The following is a 14,411-nucleotide window of genomic DNA, read 5'->3' on the forward strand; positions in this document are numbered from 1 at the left end:
GTGATTTTGCAACAATGTAAATATTATTCCCTTTACAAAAGATGAAAGTGTGATATATGCATGGACATTTTTGTGCCTTGTTTTTATGCTTCTTTTGGTGTCATTAGATTCTGATATAGATGAGAAATTTTCAGCTCTTTTACAAATGATGGAGTGGATTCAGAGGAGGATGTATCCACAAGTGAGATAAGACATGTAGTAGATTCTTTGTTAGATGAAAAGAACAAAGTAAATCTAGTAGTGGAGCTTGACAATAATAGGTTTCTTTTTAAGTCAACATTGGTAAGTCAACTTAATGGCAATCCCACATTGTCTAAAGATAGGCTTAAAAGGGTGCGACAAGGAGTATATTGTAGTAAGAAGAAGAAACACCATACACAAACAAATGACAATCTATTTGGCATTGGTTCAGATTGTGTTCTGTTCTTCCAAGAAGAGTACCAATGGGAAGATCACAAGGTCACTGATAAGCTCTTAAAAAATTATTTAAAAAAATAAATGCCAAAGTGTGTGTACTTGGGACGAGTTCAAAAGATGAAAAAAAAAGTTGATAGTACTTATATGCAATCCAAGAGAGGGTTTAGGATCCTAGATAGGCCCTAAAGAGTGGAGATTAAACTTGGATGGTATCAACATCAAAGGAAACATAGAGTTTTACATATGAATTGATAGACCTTGATATGATATATATTGAAAAATCCATTTCCCTTGCAAACCTCACATATGATAATAATAATAATAAACATGAGCTTGATGAAAATGATTTGAAGATCTTCAATGAATTCATGAAGGACCATTGAGGATAGGTAAAAGAAAGTTATTTTTTCTCTTTTATATATTATCTACTATGTAAATTGAGTGAAAAAAAAAGTCTTATAGAGTGATTTCTAAGCATTTTCCTTTATGTTAATGTTTTATATTTGTATGTCTGTGTTAGCAATACAACTAGTGAATCATGGTGATGCATCTATGCATGTTGAAATAAGCATGGACTTTAGCATTGAAAATGCTGAGGTGTTAAGTAGAACACACTTATGGAATTGAGAAAAAATTTGTATATCACATTTTTTGTCTAGCTATATCTACTTTGTAAAGGAATACAAGATAAGTTTTGAATAAATGCAAAAATCGATAATCATATTTTTTTCATCGAATCATTATGTGGATTTTGTATATTCATATTTTTTGTATAGCTATATCTACTTTATAAAGGAACACAAAATATGTTTTCTACAAATGCAAAAAAGAATCATGTGAATTATTCTAGAATTTATTTGTGGGCTATAAAAATACAACATGTTTTTCCTTTTAATGTACATATATCCATGAATTACAAATTAATCTTATATTCATTATATTGCTTGAATTACAGATTGAGTAGCATTTATCTCTTGTCATCTCCAAGATTGTGTGTGTGTGTGTGCGTGCGCGCACGTGCACTACCTTTGATCTAGTTTGTAGGAATGGTGGAGAGGATATTTTGAGATGAACTACATACAAAAGATATAATGATATATCTTGCTAGAGCCCTACTACCACCATAATAGTGCGACATCAAGATTAATACTGCAATACAAGAGAGCCCTAAGATAGTAATAGGATGGTCAATTTATTTATTTTGTATATTTTTATTAAAGACATCTAAGAATGACTCTAGGGGGACTAGGCTTAAGCTCTAGCTTCCTAGTAATTTTGCATCATAGCTTTATGCAATGCTAGCACCAAAGATACTAATGTGAATGTCTACGTGTGACGATTTCACTTATACCAAATTTCAATGTCGTTCATAATAGCTAAAACTTATGGAAACATAGTAGCATTCATTTCAGTTAGACTTGCATCAAGAACAAACAATTTACAAGCACACTCACCTTTTGTAATCTACCTGAAACCATTTCTAGGGTCCTTTATGTAACAACTATCATAGCTTTATGCAATGCTAGCACCAAAGATACTAATGTGAATGTCTACGTGTGACGATTTCACTTATACCAAATTTCAATGTCATTCATAATAGCTAAAACTTATGGAAACATAGTAGCATTCATTTCAGCTGGACTTGCATCAAGAACAAACAATTTACAAGCACACTCACCTTTTGTAATCTACCTGAAACCATTTCTAGGGTCCTTTATGTAACAACTATCAAATGTGAACTAAACTTGCAATCCTTATATATGGCCAAAGCAAAGAGGGCACCTCCTAAAAGCAAAGCTAGATGTCAAGATACCATTAATATGTAGCTTAGAGGCGGCATAAAAAAGAACAGAGTTGCAGTCATTACATACAAATTAGAGTGAAAGCTTAGCCAATTCAAGACCCCAAGGATGAAGCACTAGCTAACCTAGTCATATGCTTGTCAAAATCCATGTTGACAAGGGCAAAGGGAGCATCAAATGTTAAAGCCATGTCAATCGCCAAGCTAAGCTTAGTGACCATGTCATGAAACTTGAAGCCATGGACAAAGTTCTACTATTGTGGTGAAGGAACTTAGGAATTAGAAACTTGACTCTTAGGCCAAGCATCTTTGCCAAGATCTTATAGGCAGCATGGTCAAAGGGCACAACTACCCTGATAGCATGCAAAGAGTACCTTTCGGGATGAGTTTGACGAGCTCTTCCATTATCCATGACTGGAATGGTCCTATGCCAACAATAAATATGCAAAATTGAAGTACTTCCTCCTCAATCAAGCTCTACATAACTTGGAAAAATTCAACAAATATTCCATCAATTCATGGAGATTTACTATTTTTCTCATTGAAATGGGAAAAACATAATGTCATTGATGGAGAAAGGCTTGTCCAATAACAAATTCCACTCTATGGGAATGCACAACTACACAGGGATCAATAAGGAAGCAAGCCTAGCATCATAGGTCAAGTCAAGAGTATCGTCCTTACCCACAAATGAGGAAAAGTGTGATCTGAAGACCTCAACTATTTCATAGTCATCATTCCTCAATAGACCATGAGTGTCATCCACTATTATAGTCTCCTCTCAGGGTGCCTCTTTGTATTGAGGGAGTTGTAGTTCAACTTTGTGTGATCATCACTAGTGAGGTCCCATTTAGCTCTGAGTTGGCACCTTGGATTCTATAAGATTCCTGAGCTTTGATGAAGTCCTTGGTCACTTGGAGAAGTTGGTGCATGTATGCATCAGTAGGAGCCTCAGTGAGGCTAGCCCCAATACTACAGTTCTAAAAACCCCTGTTGATGTAGGCATCACGTCAAACCACCACCTAGTAGTCGAGCTCCATGCTCTCATTGGCATCAACCTTGCTCACCTTTTGATCACCTTCTCCATCTGTTGAGGTCACAATAGGGTGCTTAGGAGCACTACCCCTTTGCATGCATGCATGCAAGCATAGGGGATCGTGACCATGTGAATGCGCTTTGAATGCCCCCTATTTCCAAGAATTGTAAGCTTCTTGAATCCGTCTTACCTTAATGTAGCAAAAAATAAAGTTTTATTCTCATTTTATGAACTATTTTCTTACATGATCAAGATTTCAATCCCATGTCGTTTCAACATTTCCATCTAGTTTGGGGGATAACATCATGTCTATACGTCAAAATAGCATTTAACAAAGGCTTTAGACATAAATCTATTGATTTGAAAAGTAAAGCATCTTTGCTTGCATTTATAGCCATCAAAATATGAAGTTCGTAAATTGAGCTTGTAGGCATAAATCTAATTATCTAAACAAAAAACATTTTCCCTTATATATATAGCCTTCAAAATATGAAATTCAAAAAAGTTGTGTTTTTGCATTCCATCCTTACATGGATTTTCAACATAGATGTTGTCCTGCCAAAAGAAAAATTTAGTAAGTGAGATAAAGGAAAACGCTTCTGTATAAAAGCCCAATTAAAATTTCAACCACCAAATACATGTGTTTAGATTAAAAGAGTAAATGTAGTCCACAAGCCACTCTATGATAACTAAATATCATTGCTATGCAAGTGAAAGATAATGTTGTGCAATGTAAGAAGCTTCTTTAAAATGTTCTTAAAGAACTCAAATATATATTCAAATGTATCCACATGTTGGGCTTAACAAGTGGAAGTTAGTCACTATTTTGTTTGTGGATACATAATTGATTGTTATTCTTTATTCCATATATACACATTGGTAGAAATAGTAACTATCATTTTTGTTTGTTTTTCCATCATTGTGGTATATAAACATGGGCAAAAGTTGTATTAAACAACTTAAATAGAAGATCAACCACATAAATGGTACACATGATTCAATTTAGTGATCATGCTAATACTTTCATTGCTTGAGTACACCTCGAATACCTTTAGAACACAAAGCGCGAATTGCATGCTTGGTATGAGACAACAAAATTCATGGTTCAAGTTATATGCCAAATCATTTCGAGGGGGCGAGGGGTCACTCATAAATATATAAGCATATCAAAAGTGTGTTCAAAAGAATGGATTTTTAGAATACTAAATTTATACATTGTTCACACATAAAAGCGTACCATATAAAGGGATCATTTATAGATTGAACAATAAAGGGGTGTGTTTTATTTTGATAAAATTCATAAGTAATGGTATTTTTAAATAGGCCTCGAACGCATATCATATAGAGGGTCTACATATAATGAACCCCCCCTAGAATCATGTGTTATTTCAAAATCAAGAGAATTATAGATCTCTGTGAGAATTTGTTTTGGAATCAAAATCAAAATCATCTATTGGCTTCTATGAATAGATTGCTTGGATACAAAGCACAAAAATTTATTTGAATATTATTGGATACGTTAAAGGATTTTATTTGTAAGAACAATAATTAAGCCACAAAAACCATGTCAATTTTAGCATATTGAAACCAAACATATTCAAGTTCTTGGCTAATGTATAAGGAAATGCTTAAGGTCTTGAATATCTCATTGAAGCTCCTCTTTCAAACCCCTTCATGTCTATGCTTTTAAAAAGTCGGCAAATTAGCTACCTAATTAAACAAGCTAGTTTAGGTGGACTTTTGGGAGTCTTTTGTGTGTTGTTAGGGACTTTGGGACCTCTCTTTACTCTAAATGAATATTTGTCTGAGTGATATGTTCTTGGACAACCTTTTTGTGTGTACATGGCACCGAACTTTCCAAAAGGAGTAAATCTTTTCATACAATTGGGTGAATCTCTATCATATAATGACTTAAGAACATTCACATGGAGTTTCCAAAAGCCCTTTAAAATATAAGTTGGGCTACAAATAGTCTCTAAAAATTTTTCCACACACTAGTGATATAACAAGAAAGGTTTCCACTAATGACATAGCATCCCACTAGAGAACCCAAGCAAACAAAAGACAATCAATCATAAACCTTGAATAGTTGCAAGGATGAACAGTGTACGCAAGCAAAAAAGAAAAATACATCATCTTCTCATGGAAGTCTAAGGACATGTGGGAAACCTAGATTGGATGAGAAAATAGTGGAATGAGATGGCTGCTTGTCATGTCGACTTTACATTGCATGTTCACCCCCAATAAACTATGCCAATCATTATGGCTTGTCAACTTGCGCTTTTCGCCATAGATAGGTTGATGAAAATTTATAAGAAGAGAAAAGACAATCTATAGCCACTTCTAATGGCACATTTGAGGCAAACTTTTCCTTATTTTGGGGGAGGTAGAAATCGAGGGCTCCATTCTAATGACGAGGGAGAGTGTCATTGACCTCATGTGTGTGAAAGGATTTATAGGCCTCGCGTCCCATAAAAAAAAAGCTCTACCTTTGTGTGCACAGTGGAGATCAATCCAATGGTCTCAAGTTTATAGTATTGGGCTTCACCAACTTTGCCATTGCTATTGGTTGCAACCTTGCATAGAATTTGCATTGTATTGCATTGTGTAAAAAGGACCGAAGATGCTTACCATTTCCTCCACATCCCACATATGCAGTGTGTAAAGGCCTTAGGGCTGTGTCACATCAAGATGCAGCGGGGGTCGTGGGAATGAAACACCCCTACTCGCACCTCCTTGCACTAGGAGTGATTGGGAGGAGTAGGATTTGTCAAATCCTTGAGGGCCCTTACTAGCAATATGAAGTAGGGTTGTTTTAGTAGTTCTAACCAATGGGAAAGGCCACAACGTAACACTAGCCTGTCACCGGCCAATGAAACACAGCTCCTACAAAATTCCCTTACCGACATGCCATGAATGCCGGATTTCAATTAGCCTCTCACAGTTCGTGCAAGCCCATTGCCCCTCGCGGTGCTGGTGCGACACAGCGCTTAGAAGACTGCGATATGTCGCATGTCTTCCCACAATCATTAATAATAATAAAATCTAGCATATGCTCTGTACAAAGTAAAAACCACGTCTTGCACCAGTGAAATTGCTTACCAGCGCACGTGGCAGATCGGAGGGCGGGAAGTCCGGCAGCATAGCAGAGGCCGCACTTACGAGGAAGGGAGAGCAACTCCTTGAGGCCAACGAGGGAGGGAGCCATCTTGGAGAGGCACTGGGCTTGGCTGCACAGCTCCTGGATATTATTATCCTTGTTTGGAGAGGAAGAAGCGGGGGTGAGAATGAGTTGGGTGGAGATGGCGTTGCAGCAGGCGCTGCTGGGTGGCGAGCTCGAGCCAGGAACCACCCACATCGAGCAATTCAGCAGCCCCGAGTTCAGGTACTTCTCCACGTGGCAGTCAGCCATGCTGCTGCCAGGCGCCGACGTTGCCCCACCAGCTGGCGCAAGCAATACCGCGATTAATGTTAGTAAGCAGCATATCAGGCCTGATGTTATCGCCATTTCTACTTGCTGCTTCACGCAAGTATTAATGAACCGCCGTGAGCTCACAATGAATCTATACAGATCAAACACATCAAGCAAAGAGAGAGAGAGAGAGAGATGCAGCTCCTCAAGTGCGCCAGTGCTTTAACATCAAAACAGTTCCTTTTTTCTTCTTTTTCACATGAAGTCTCAGCTTTTACTTGCACCTCGGTCCTCTACTGCAGTCTGCTATCCAGCGTTAAAACAATTCATCTTTCCTGCTCTTCGACACATAACACAGTGCACACCCAGTGACCCAGACTCCAGTACAGACTACATAGTGCGCGCACGCGCACGCACACACACACACACACACACACACACACACACTCTCTCTCTCTCTCTCTCTCTCTCTCTCTCAGTTCAGTCATCTAGATAGTCTCGATTCTCGCTCTCTCACGAGCTCACCCTGCAACAACGGCACATGACCATTGACCACAAAAGACGGATAAACCTGCCCCCCGGCGCGGCTTTTTGTGCAGAGCGCAGCAACTTTAGTTCTGACCACAAATTGGCATCCGTCGAATCTGACTTGCGTAACCCGGGCCCTTGGGCCTTATTCCCATCCCACCGGTTTCCAAAAGCCTGCATTGCTTCCCATGTCGCTAGGCGCGTCTCTCACTCCCACGGCGAAGCTTTCCAAAGGGATGGATCATGGTCACACTTGCAAATTACGTTCTTCTTTTCTTTTTATTCTCGAAAAGTTATTAGCTGTATTAAAGGGATGGGAGTCTGAGGCTTGAGCTAAGCTTTTGCTTCAGATCCTTTTCCCTAAATTTACCCAATTTAGATGTGATACCCGTGACCCCAACTGCCAAAACCAAAACCAGTGCCCTTTGTAGGGTGTGTGTCTACCATCTAATTACCACTCGGATTGTCCTTTTCAAGTTTCCCCTTCCCAAAATGCTTTCAAATTGGAGAGTTAAATAGATCAGTAAACTAGGGTAAAGTGGGTAGTAAGTTTTCCCCAAAGAGGAGACCCATCAATCTTTCAAAGTGTGTAGTGGATTTGCAATGGAGCCATGGGGGGCAACTCACTTGACTATGGGGAGCTCCTCAAAAACATTCCATGAGGAAAAGTATAGCAAGTGTAAACATGGTAGTGTAAAAAAAAAGGGTTACAAGGGACCATTAACATCTCACTTTGCAAACTCATTAGCAGTATTCTTATTTGTTTGTTAGCAATAAATTTGAATATTTGATCCTTAAATGTCTTTCTTTTCTCAAACTTGGTATCAAATTATACTATGACAAAGTTTATTTGTTTTGTAGATATCTGCTCATCTAATCTTGAGGAATGGCAAGTAATTGGGTCTATTATTGATATTATGCATGGTTCTATTAGAGACTAAATGTACAAAGGTAGGAGAAAAAACAACAAAGCTTGCAAGAGAATGGGATATTGCTTTACAACCATTATTATGTTATCCTCCTAACACAATATTGCCACTAGGGAGCAATGCTCCTCCTTCATTTGCCTATCTTTTCAAGCTTTGAATGGCCTTTGCCAAGCCTAGCCACTAGTAAAAGCTATAGATATAAAATAATTTTTGACATACAAAGAGTACTCAAAGGAATATTTAAAACTGGTTTGAGAATAGGTCTTTGATATGCTTAGAGGGGGCTCTATTCCAAGTACTTGGATTGAACTCTACAATTGAAGACATGTAGTACATGCAGGGATATCTAGATTTTCCTCCCTTTGACACATTATATATGCATTTGAGTATCTTCAATTCCCTTGCTATGTGTCATTCCACCTTGTAGTTTTCGAATTCCTTGACAAATAGCTACTCTCCTACTTGTTGGCTTTGTTGGAATATTTCTTTGAGCATATGTAAGAGTGGTTCCTTCTTCGTATGCAAATGTAATATGAACTAGCCTTTAGAGTGTAACCATATGCCTATTTAAAGAGGCGACCTCTACGCAATGGATAGTGGTTTTCTTGGATTTCTCAAACTTATGAATATCTTCCTCTATGACCCTCCTTAAGTTCATGTCTTTCATGTGGTACAAGAGCCACACCATCTTCTACTCTCTTTCATACTCCTCTTTTGCATCCTTTCAACCCTCTCTTTTCTTCAAGCTCCTTCCATGTGTGGCCTAGAGAGTGGTCTCAGCAGAGTAGATTGAAGAGAAGGACGCTCTCTCTCTCTCTCTCTCTCGCGCGCGCGCGCGCGCTCGTGTATACAATATGGCAAGCAATACAAGCCTATTACATCTGTAGTACTATAATGGTTGTCGGCTCAACCAGCTACGCCGCCCTGCTTTTCGCTACAACTTTCCTCTAGGCTAGTGCCATAGCTGTCGTAGATGTAGTTTGTGTTGTTGGCTGCAGCAAGGCATCACACATTCAATGGCGGTCAGCAAGACTCAGCATCATCATCACTCCGTCAATGGTCCATCAACATGAAAAGCAGTGAATCCAGCTGACCATGAGTACGCAAATAGCCACATCAGTCCAATCGCCTCATCATAGGTACACTACACAAGTCAACACGCTCTATGCAATCATTCGTGCTTCCACGTACAATAGACGTAATCCACGTTAGCTAATTAGCTGATCATCAGGGTGATTATTCTAGTCAATGGCCCCTCATTCCATTCAGTGCAATCACCAGCGATATTTACACCACCAACTGGTAGCTCCACAGTACTCAAGCCCTACATCACCACAATCAAATCGACGGGTAGGTGAATCAGTCCAATTTCAGCAACATAAACTGGTGCAGTAAATTCGTCCCCTGTAGCTGATCTGATCCATAGTAGAGACAATCCTGGTGTCATCCAGCAAAGCCAATATCATCACATCTATGATAAATCTGCCCATCAACATTCAGAACGGTGCCTATTTTCATTCATTTATTCTATGTTTTTTAATCTTCTAACCTTAGCTTAAAAAGGCCCCTTTCACACCTGTAATAATTTGAACTAGTTTCACATAATCCGTGTTCATATTACTATATGGGAGGTACCCTACTCGAGGCTTGGCTCTCCTTGGTGGCGACACGGCACGGGGCTGTTGCGCGTCACGCTTGGGCATGGTTAAGTGGCTCGGGGCATCCCATTGGAAAATATAGGAGGGAAGGTGAGTGACTTGAGTGAAAAGTGAGAGGGGGGGTTTAGTTTCTTCTTGGGTTGAGAGGTGAGGGGGTTATAGGAAGGGGCCGGGGTTTCCACCCTTGGCTCTTGCGTGAGCACCAAAAACTTTCGTGTTACCTTCAAAAAGGCTCCTTGCACGTTTGGGGGAGTTTGAAAAGCTTGTCTTATGGCCCGAAGTTGAGTTGTGAGTTTGTTCCATCTTAACATTACTCTTCAAACCAGCTCCTATGAAGGATCTCTATTGCTCAAAGTCTTGAACCTAATACATTGTAAGGAATTAGACACTACCATGGAAAATAATACAGCAAGACCTCTCCATAAAAACCATGCCCTCAAACGCCAATATTTCTTATGGCCTCAAAGAATTCGAGGGCAGAGAAAAATACCATACATGGGCAACTCAAATGCAATCCTTGCTTGTCAACAAAAAGGTATGGATAGTAATACGTGATAATGCACCAATAGCAGTGACTAGAGAATGGGTAGAAAAAGATGAATAAGCTCTTGCCTTAATTGGGTTGCATCTTGCTCCAGGCCTGATCCATCACATCAACATTAAAGGAATAGTGAAGAAAGCATAGGAAGAGCTTAATAAAAATTTTAGTGCTAAAGCTAAAAACCAAGAAATGTATCTACATATGGATTTTTAGAGCTTCGATCATGAATACAAAGGCTCTCTTGTCGAGCATGTATTAAAAGTAAGGAGCCTAATTATTCAATTAGAAGGCATTCAAGTCAAAATTCCCAAAAAGATGCAAAAGCAATGCTTCTTGTCAATCTACCTAAAGAGTATGGATCCTTAAATTTAAAGATTCTCTCCTTAAACATGAAACACTTAGTCTTGAAGGCTACATTTCATCAATCCTATTGAAAGAAAATAAATTTAAAGGACAGGTTGATGTATCCACAAGCAAAGACAATGTGTTATTTACAAAAAAGAAACCTAAAGAATGCCACCACTATGGAAGGAGAGGACACATAAGCATCGAATGTAGATTGAAGCATAAGATTGGATGTCAGAGAGAAAACTAGAGAGAGAGAAAGAGGAGAGAGAAGATTGCAGAAGAGAGAGAAAGATTGTAGGAAGAGGGAGAAAGAGAATGATGAGGAGAGAGAAAAACTAGATTTAGAGAGAGAAAGACAGGAAAGAGAGAGAAGCCATAGAAGTTGTGAGCAAGATGGGAGAGAAGGACAATAATTGTATTAATGTGTCAAAAAAAAGTGAAAAATTACATGTCCTCTCCTTTTATACCAATGTCAGTGTGACATGGCATAATATCAATATTATTTTACACTAAGTCCTTATTCCCAGCTTCTTACAATCCATCCCTTCCCAAAAGTTTTTGCCCGAAAAAACAAACGTGAAAGACTAGAAAATGATGGATATAATAGAGTACTACTCTGTTTTTATAGCTTTACAAATGGGAAAATGAATGAAGTATGACCAACCATATGGGCTAAAATTGAAGAACAAGAGTAGGCCTTAGCTATATACATGATATGGAATACTTCAAAAGTATATGGAGCCATAAAATCTTTAACAGATAATCTCAAAATGAAGTAGACAGCTTGTTATGTAAACAGACCCTGCTGGACCAAATCTGCCATAACTTCTAGTAGAAGTGTCCAAATGAGGCGTGCCATATATCAAAACGGAGCTTTTGAAGAGTACTTTAAGCCCATGTAGATAGCTTAATTCTGAAAATTAGGCACGATAAAAACTGTTCTAAAACAACGTGCTGTCCTGATCCTGTCTGCATCATCACTAGCTCCATAATAAATAGGCTTTAGCCACCAATGTATCCCTTAAGAAAGAAAATTCATCCAATATAGAATCAGGCCTCCAAGAAGCTTCCTCATGTGGTAAACCTCTCCATTTGATCAAATATTCCATGATAGAATGAGATCGAAGCTTCTTTTCATGCTGACCTATAATAGTCTCTGGGATGTACTGAATAAGACCTTCTTCATCAATAGGTAGCAGCTCATCAACTATATCCACTGGATCACCATAAAAAGGCTTGAGCTGACTAACATGGAAGACATTGTGAATCTTTGTGGAAGAGAGAAACTCTAATATGTATGCCAAGTCTCCAATTCGCTTAAGGATCCGATAAGGGCTATAAAACCTATGAGCAAGCTTATTACTAGATCCATCTTTTAATGTAGAGTACCTGGACTTGCGTATCTTCAATAAGACCAACTCTCCTTCTTGGAACTCTAAAAGTCGCCTCTTCTCATCAGCATACATCTTCATTTGGTCTTGAGATTTCCTAAGATTCATCTTGCATTGCTGTTGCATTTTTTCTAACTCTTCTTTCCCATGAGGATTGATCCTTTCATTAAAGATGGCTGTGGGTAAGAGCACCTTGTAACCATACAAAGCCTCGAAGGGTGAAACTCCAATACTAGCATGGGTAGAATTGTTAATAGCAAACTCAGCCAAGTGTAACCAAGAATCCCATGAAGTTTGGATATCATAGCAGAAATGGCAAAGATAAGTCTCCAATCATTTATTGAATCTTTTGGTCTATCCATCAGTTTGTGGATGATAGGCCGTAGATGGAGCCAAATTAGTGCCGATAGATGTAAATATCGCATGCCAAAAGTTACTCATAAACTTTGAGTCTCTATCATGAACAATCACTTGCGGTAATCCATGTAGTCTAAAAATCTGCTCCATAAACTGACTAGCCACTTGAGAGGCAGTAAACTGAATCTTAGTTGGAATAAAATGGGCTGCCTTGGTGAGTCTATCTACCACCACATATATACTATTCTATCCCTTCTTGGTAGTAGGTAAGCCAGTAATGAAATCCATAGTAGTATGAGTCCATTTACCTATAGGAATAGGTAATGGCTGTAACAAACCTCCTAGCTTATGAGTGCTGCCCTTATTCTGCTGACAAGGAAAACACTTCATGACAAAGTCCTTGACATCTTTTCACAGCCCTTTCCAACAGAAACTTTTACTGATCCTATCATAGGTCTTGAAAACTCCTAAATGTCCAACTAAAGGCGAAGAATGTAGTTTCTCCATAATTTTCCGTGTAAAAGAAGAGGTAGAAGGAATAACAATCTTGCCTTTCAACCAAATAAGGCCATTTTTGAACTGATAACGCGGGTTTTCTTCCATAAGACCTTGCTGTAATTTTTAAAAAATATGATTGAATTCTTCATCCAAAAGATAAGTCTCTTGTAATTCTTCAATCCAATCATTATGCAATTCAGTCATAGCTAAAACTTTGCAAGCCCACATATAAGAAAGAGATTCAACCACTATATTGTCTTTGCCCCTCATATGAGTGATGTCAAAATCATAATTATGTAGTGTAGCTACCCACCGACGTTGCTTAGGAGTAAGATTGGATTGAGTAAGGAAATACTTAAGAACCCTGTGATCACTGTGTACTTTGAATCGACTGCCATACAAGTAATGGTGCCACTTCTTAATTGCATGTAAGATAGCCAACATCTCCTGGTCATAAACATTCATGGCCATTTCTTTATCTGTAAGCTTACAGCTCTCAAAGGCAATCACTCCATGCTCCTATAACAAAACAGCCCCAATGCCACGGCCGCTAGCATCACACTGTACGGTAAATTCTTTGGAGAAGTTCGGGGATACTAAGATAGGAGTAGAGGTAAGGAGTCCCTTTAACTGGTTGAAGCTACTATCTGCAAGAGCATCCCAAAAGAAAGCCTCATTCTTCAACCTATCAGTCAAAGGAGCTGCAATGGCCGCATAATGCTTGATGAATCGATCATCAGGCTCTAGAAGGTAGCTAGAGCATTTGTAAGCCCAAATGGCATCACTAAGAAATGATAGAGCCCTCGACCAGTCCTGAAAGCTTGACTTCATCACCCTCTCGCATGCGAATCTGTTGATACCCTTACCTCAAATCAATCTTCGTAAAGAATCGAGCCCCCTTGAGCTCATCAAGCAAATCATCAATCCTGGGTATCGGATACCTGTTCTTCACTGTGATCTTATTAAGATCCCTGTAGTCAATGCACATTCTGAAAGATCCATCTTTCTTTTTGACTAACAGAACTGGATATGCATAAGGTGAAGAACTTGGTTCAATGAATCCCATCTCAAGAAGTTCCTTGATTTGTTTGGTTACTTCCTCTCGTTCACACTTTGATAATCTGTAAGGTGGCTTATTGATTGTCTTTGAGTTGGGCTCCAAATCAATAGGGTGATCTACTGCTCTCTTGGGAGGTAATGAAGTAGGTACCTCAAATAAATCCCTATACTTCTCAAGAAGAGCTGTCAAGGCTGGATGGTTTGCTGAATTATTGGGCTAATCTTGCATCTCTTTATTCAAATGCAAAACAAATATTTGTGAGCGCCTCTTGGACTCTCTTTTGAGTTGTTGAATGGTAATAAGCTGAAAATCTGATCTACTAGGAATTCCCTGTAAATGGATGAGCTGTCCATTGAAGATAAACTCCATATACAACTGTGAGAAATCTATAGTGATCCTACCTAATGTCATCAACCAATTGCAATCGAGTACAAT

General features: G+C 38.7%; 1 protein-coding gene across 1 annotated transcript; it reads right to left on the minus strand.

Moving 5' to 3' along the window:
* Positions 1 to 3,693: 3,693 nt before the first annotated feature.
* LOC148028286 (uncharacterized) lies at positions 3,694 to 7,221 on the minus strand. Its single transcript, XM_087690086.1, has 2 exons — positions 6,357 to 7,221; positions 3,694 to 3,809 (listed from the first exon to the last, which is right to left on the minus strand). The coding sequence occupies exons 1-2, from the start codon at positions 6,760 to 6,762 to the stop codon at positions 3,793 to 3,795; spliced, it is 423 nt and encodes a 140-aa protein (XP_087546212.1). The 5' UTR covers positions 6,763 to 7,221; the 3' UTR covers positions 3,694 to 3,792.
* Between the last annotated feature and the right edge of the window lie 7,190 nt (positions 7,222 to 14,411).

This window comes from Lygodium microphyllum, chromosome 12 (assembly GCF_053477565.2).
Source record: "Lygodium microphyllum isolate KBCC chromosome 12, Lygodium_microphyllum_v1.1.10, whole genome shotgun sequence".
NCBI classification, from domain to species: Eukaryota; Viridiplantae; Streptophyta; class Polypodiopsida; order Schizaeales; family Lygodiaceae; genus Lygodium; species Lygodium microphyllum.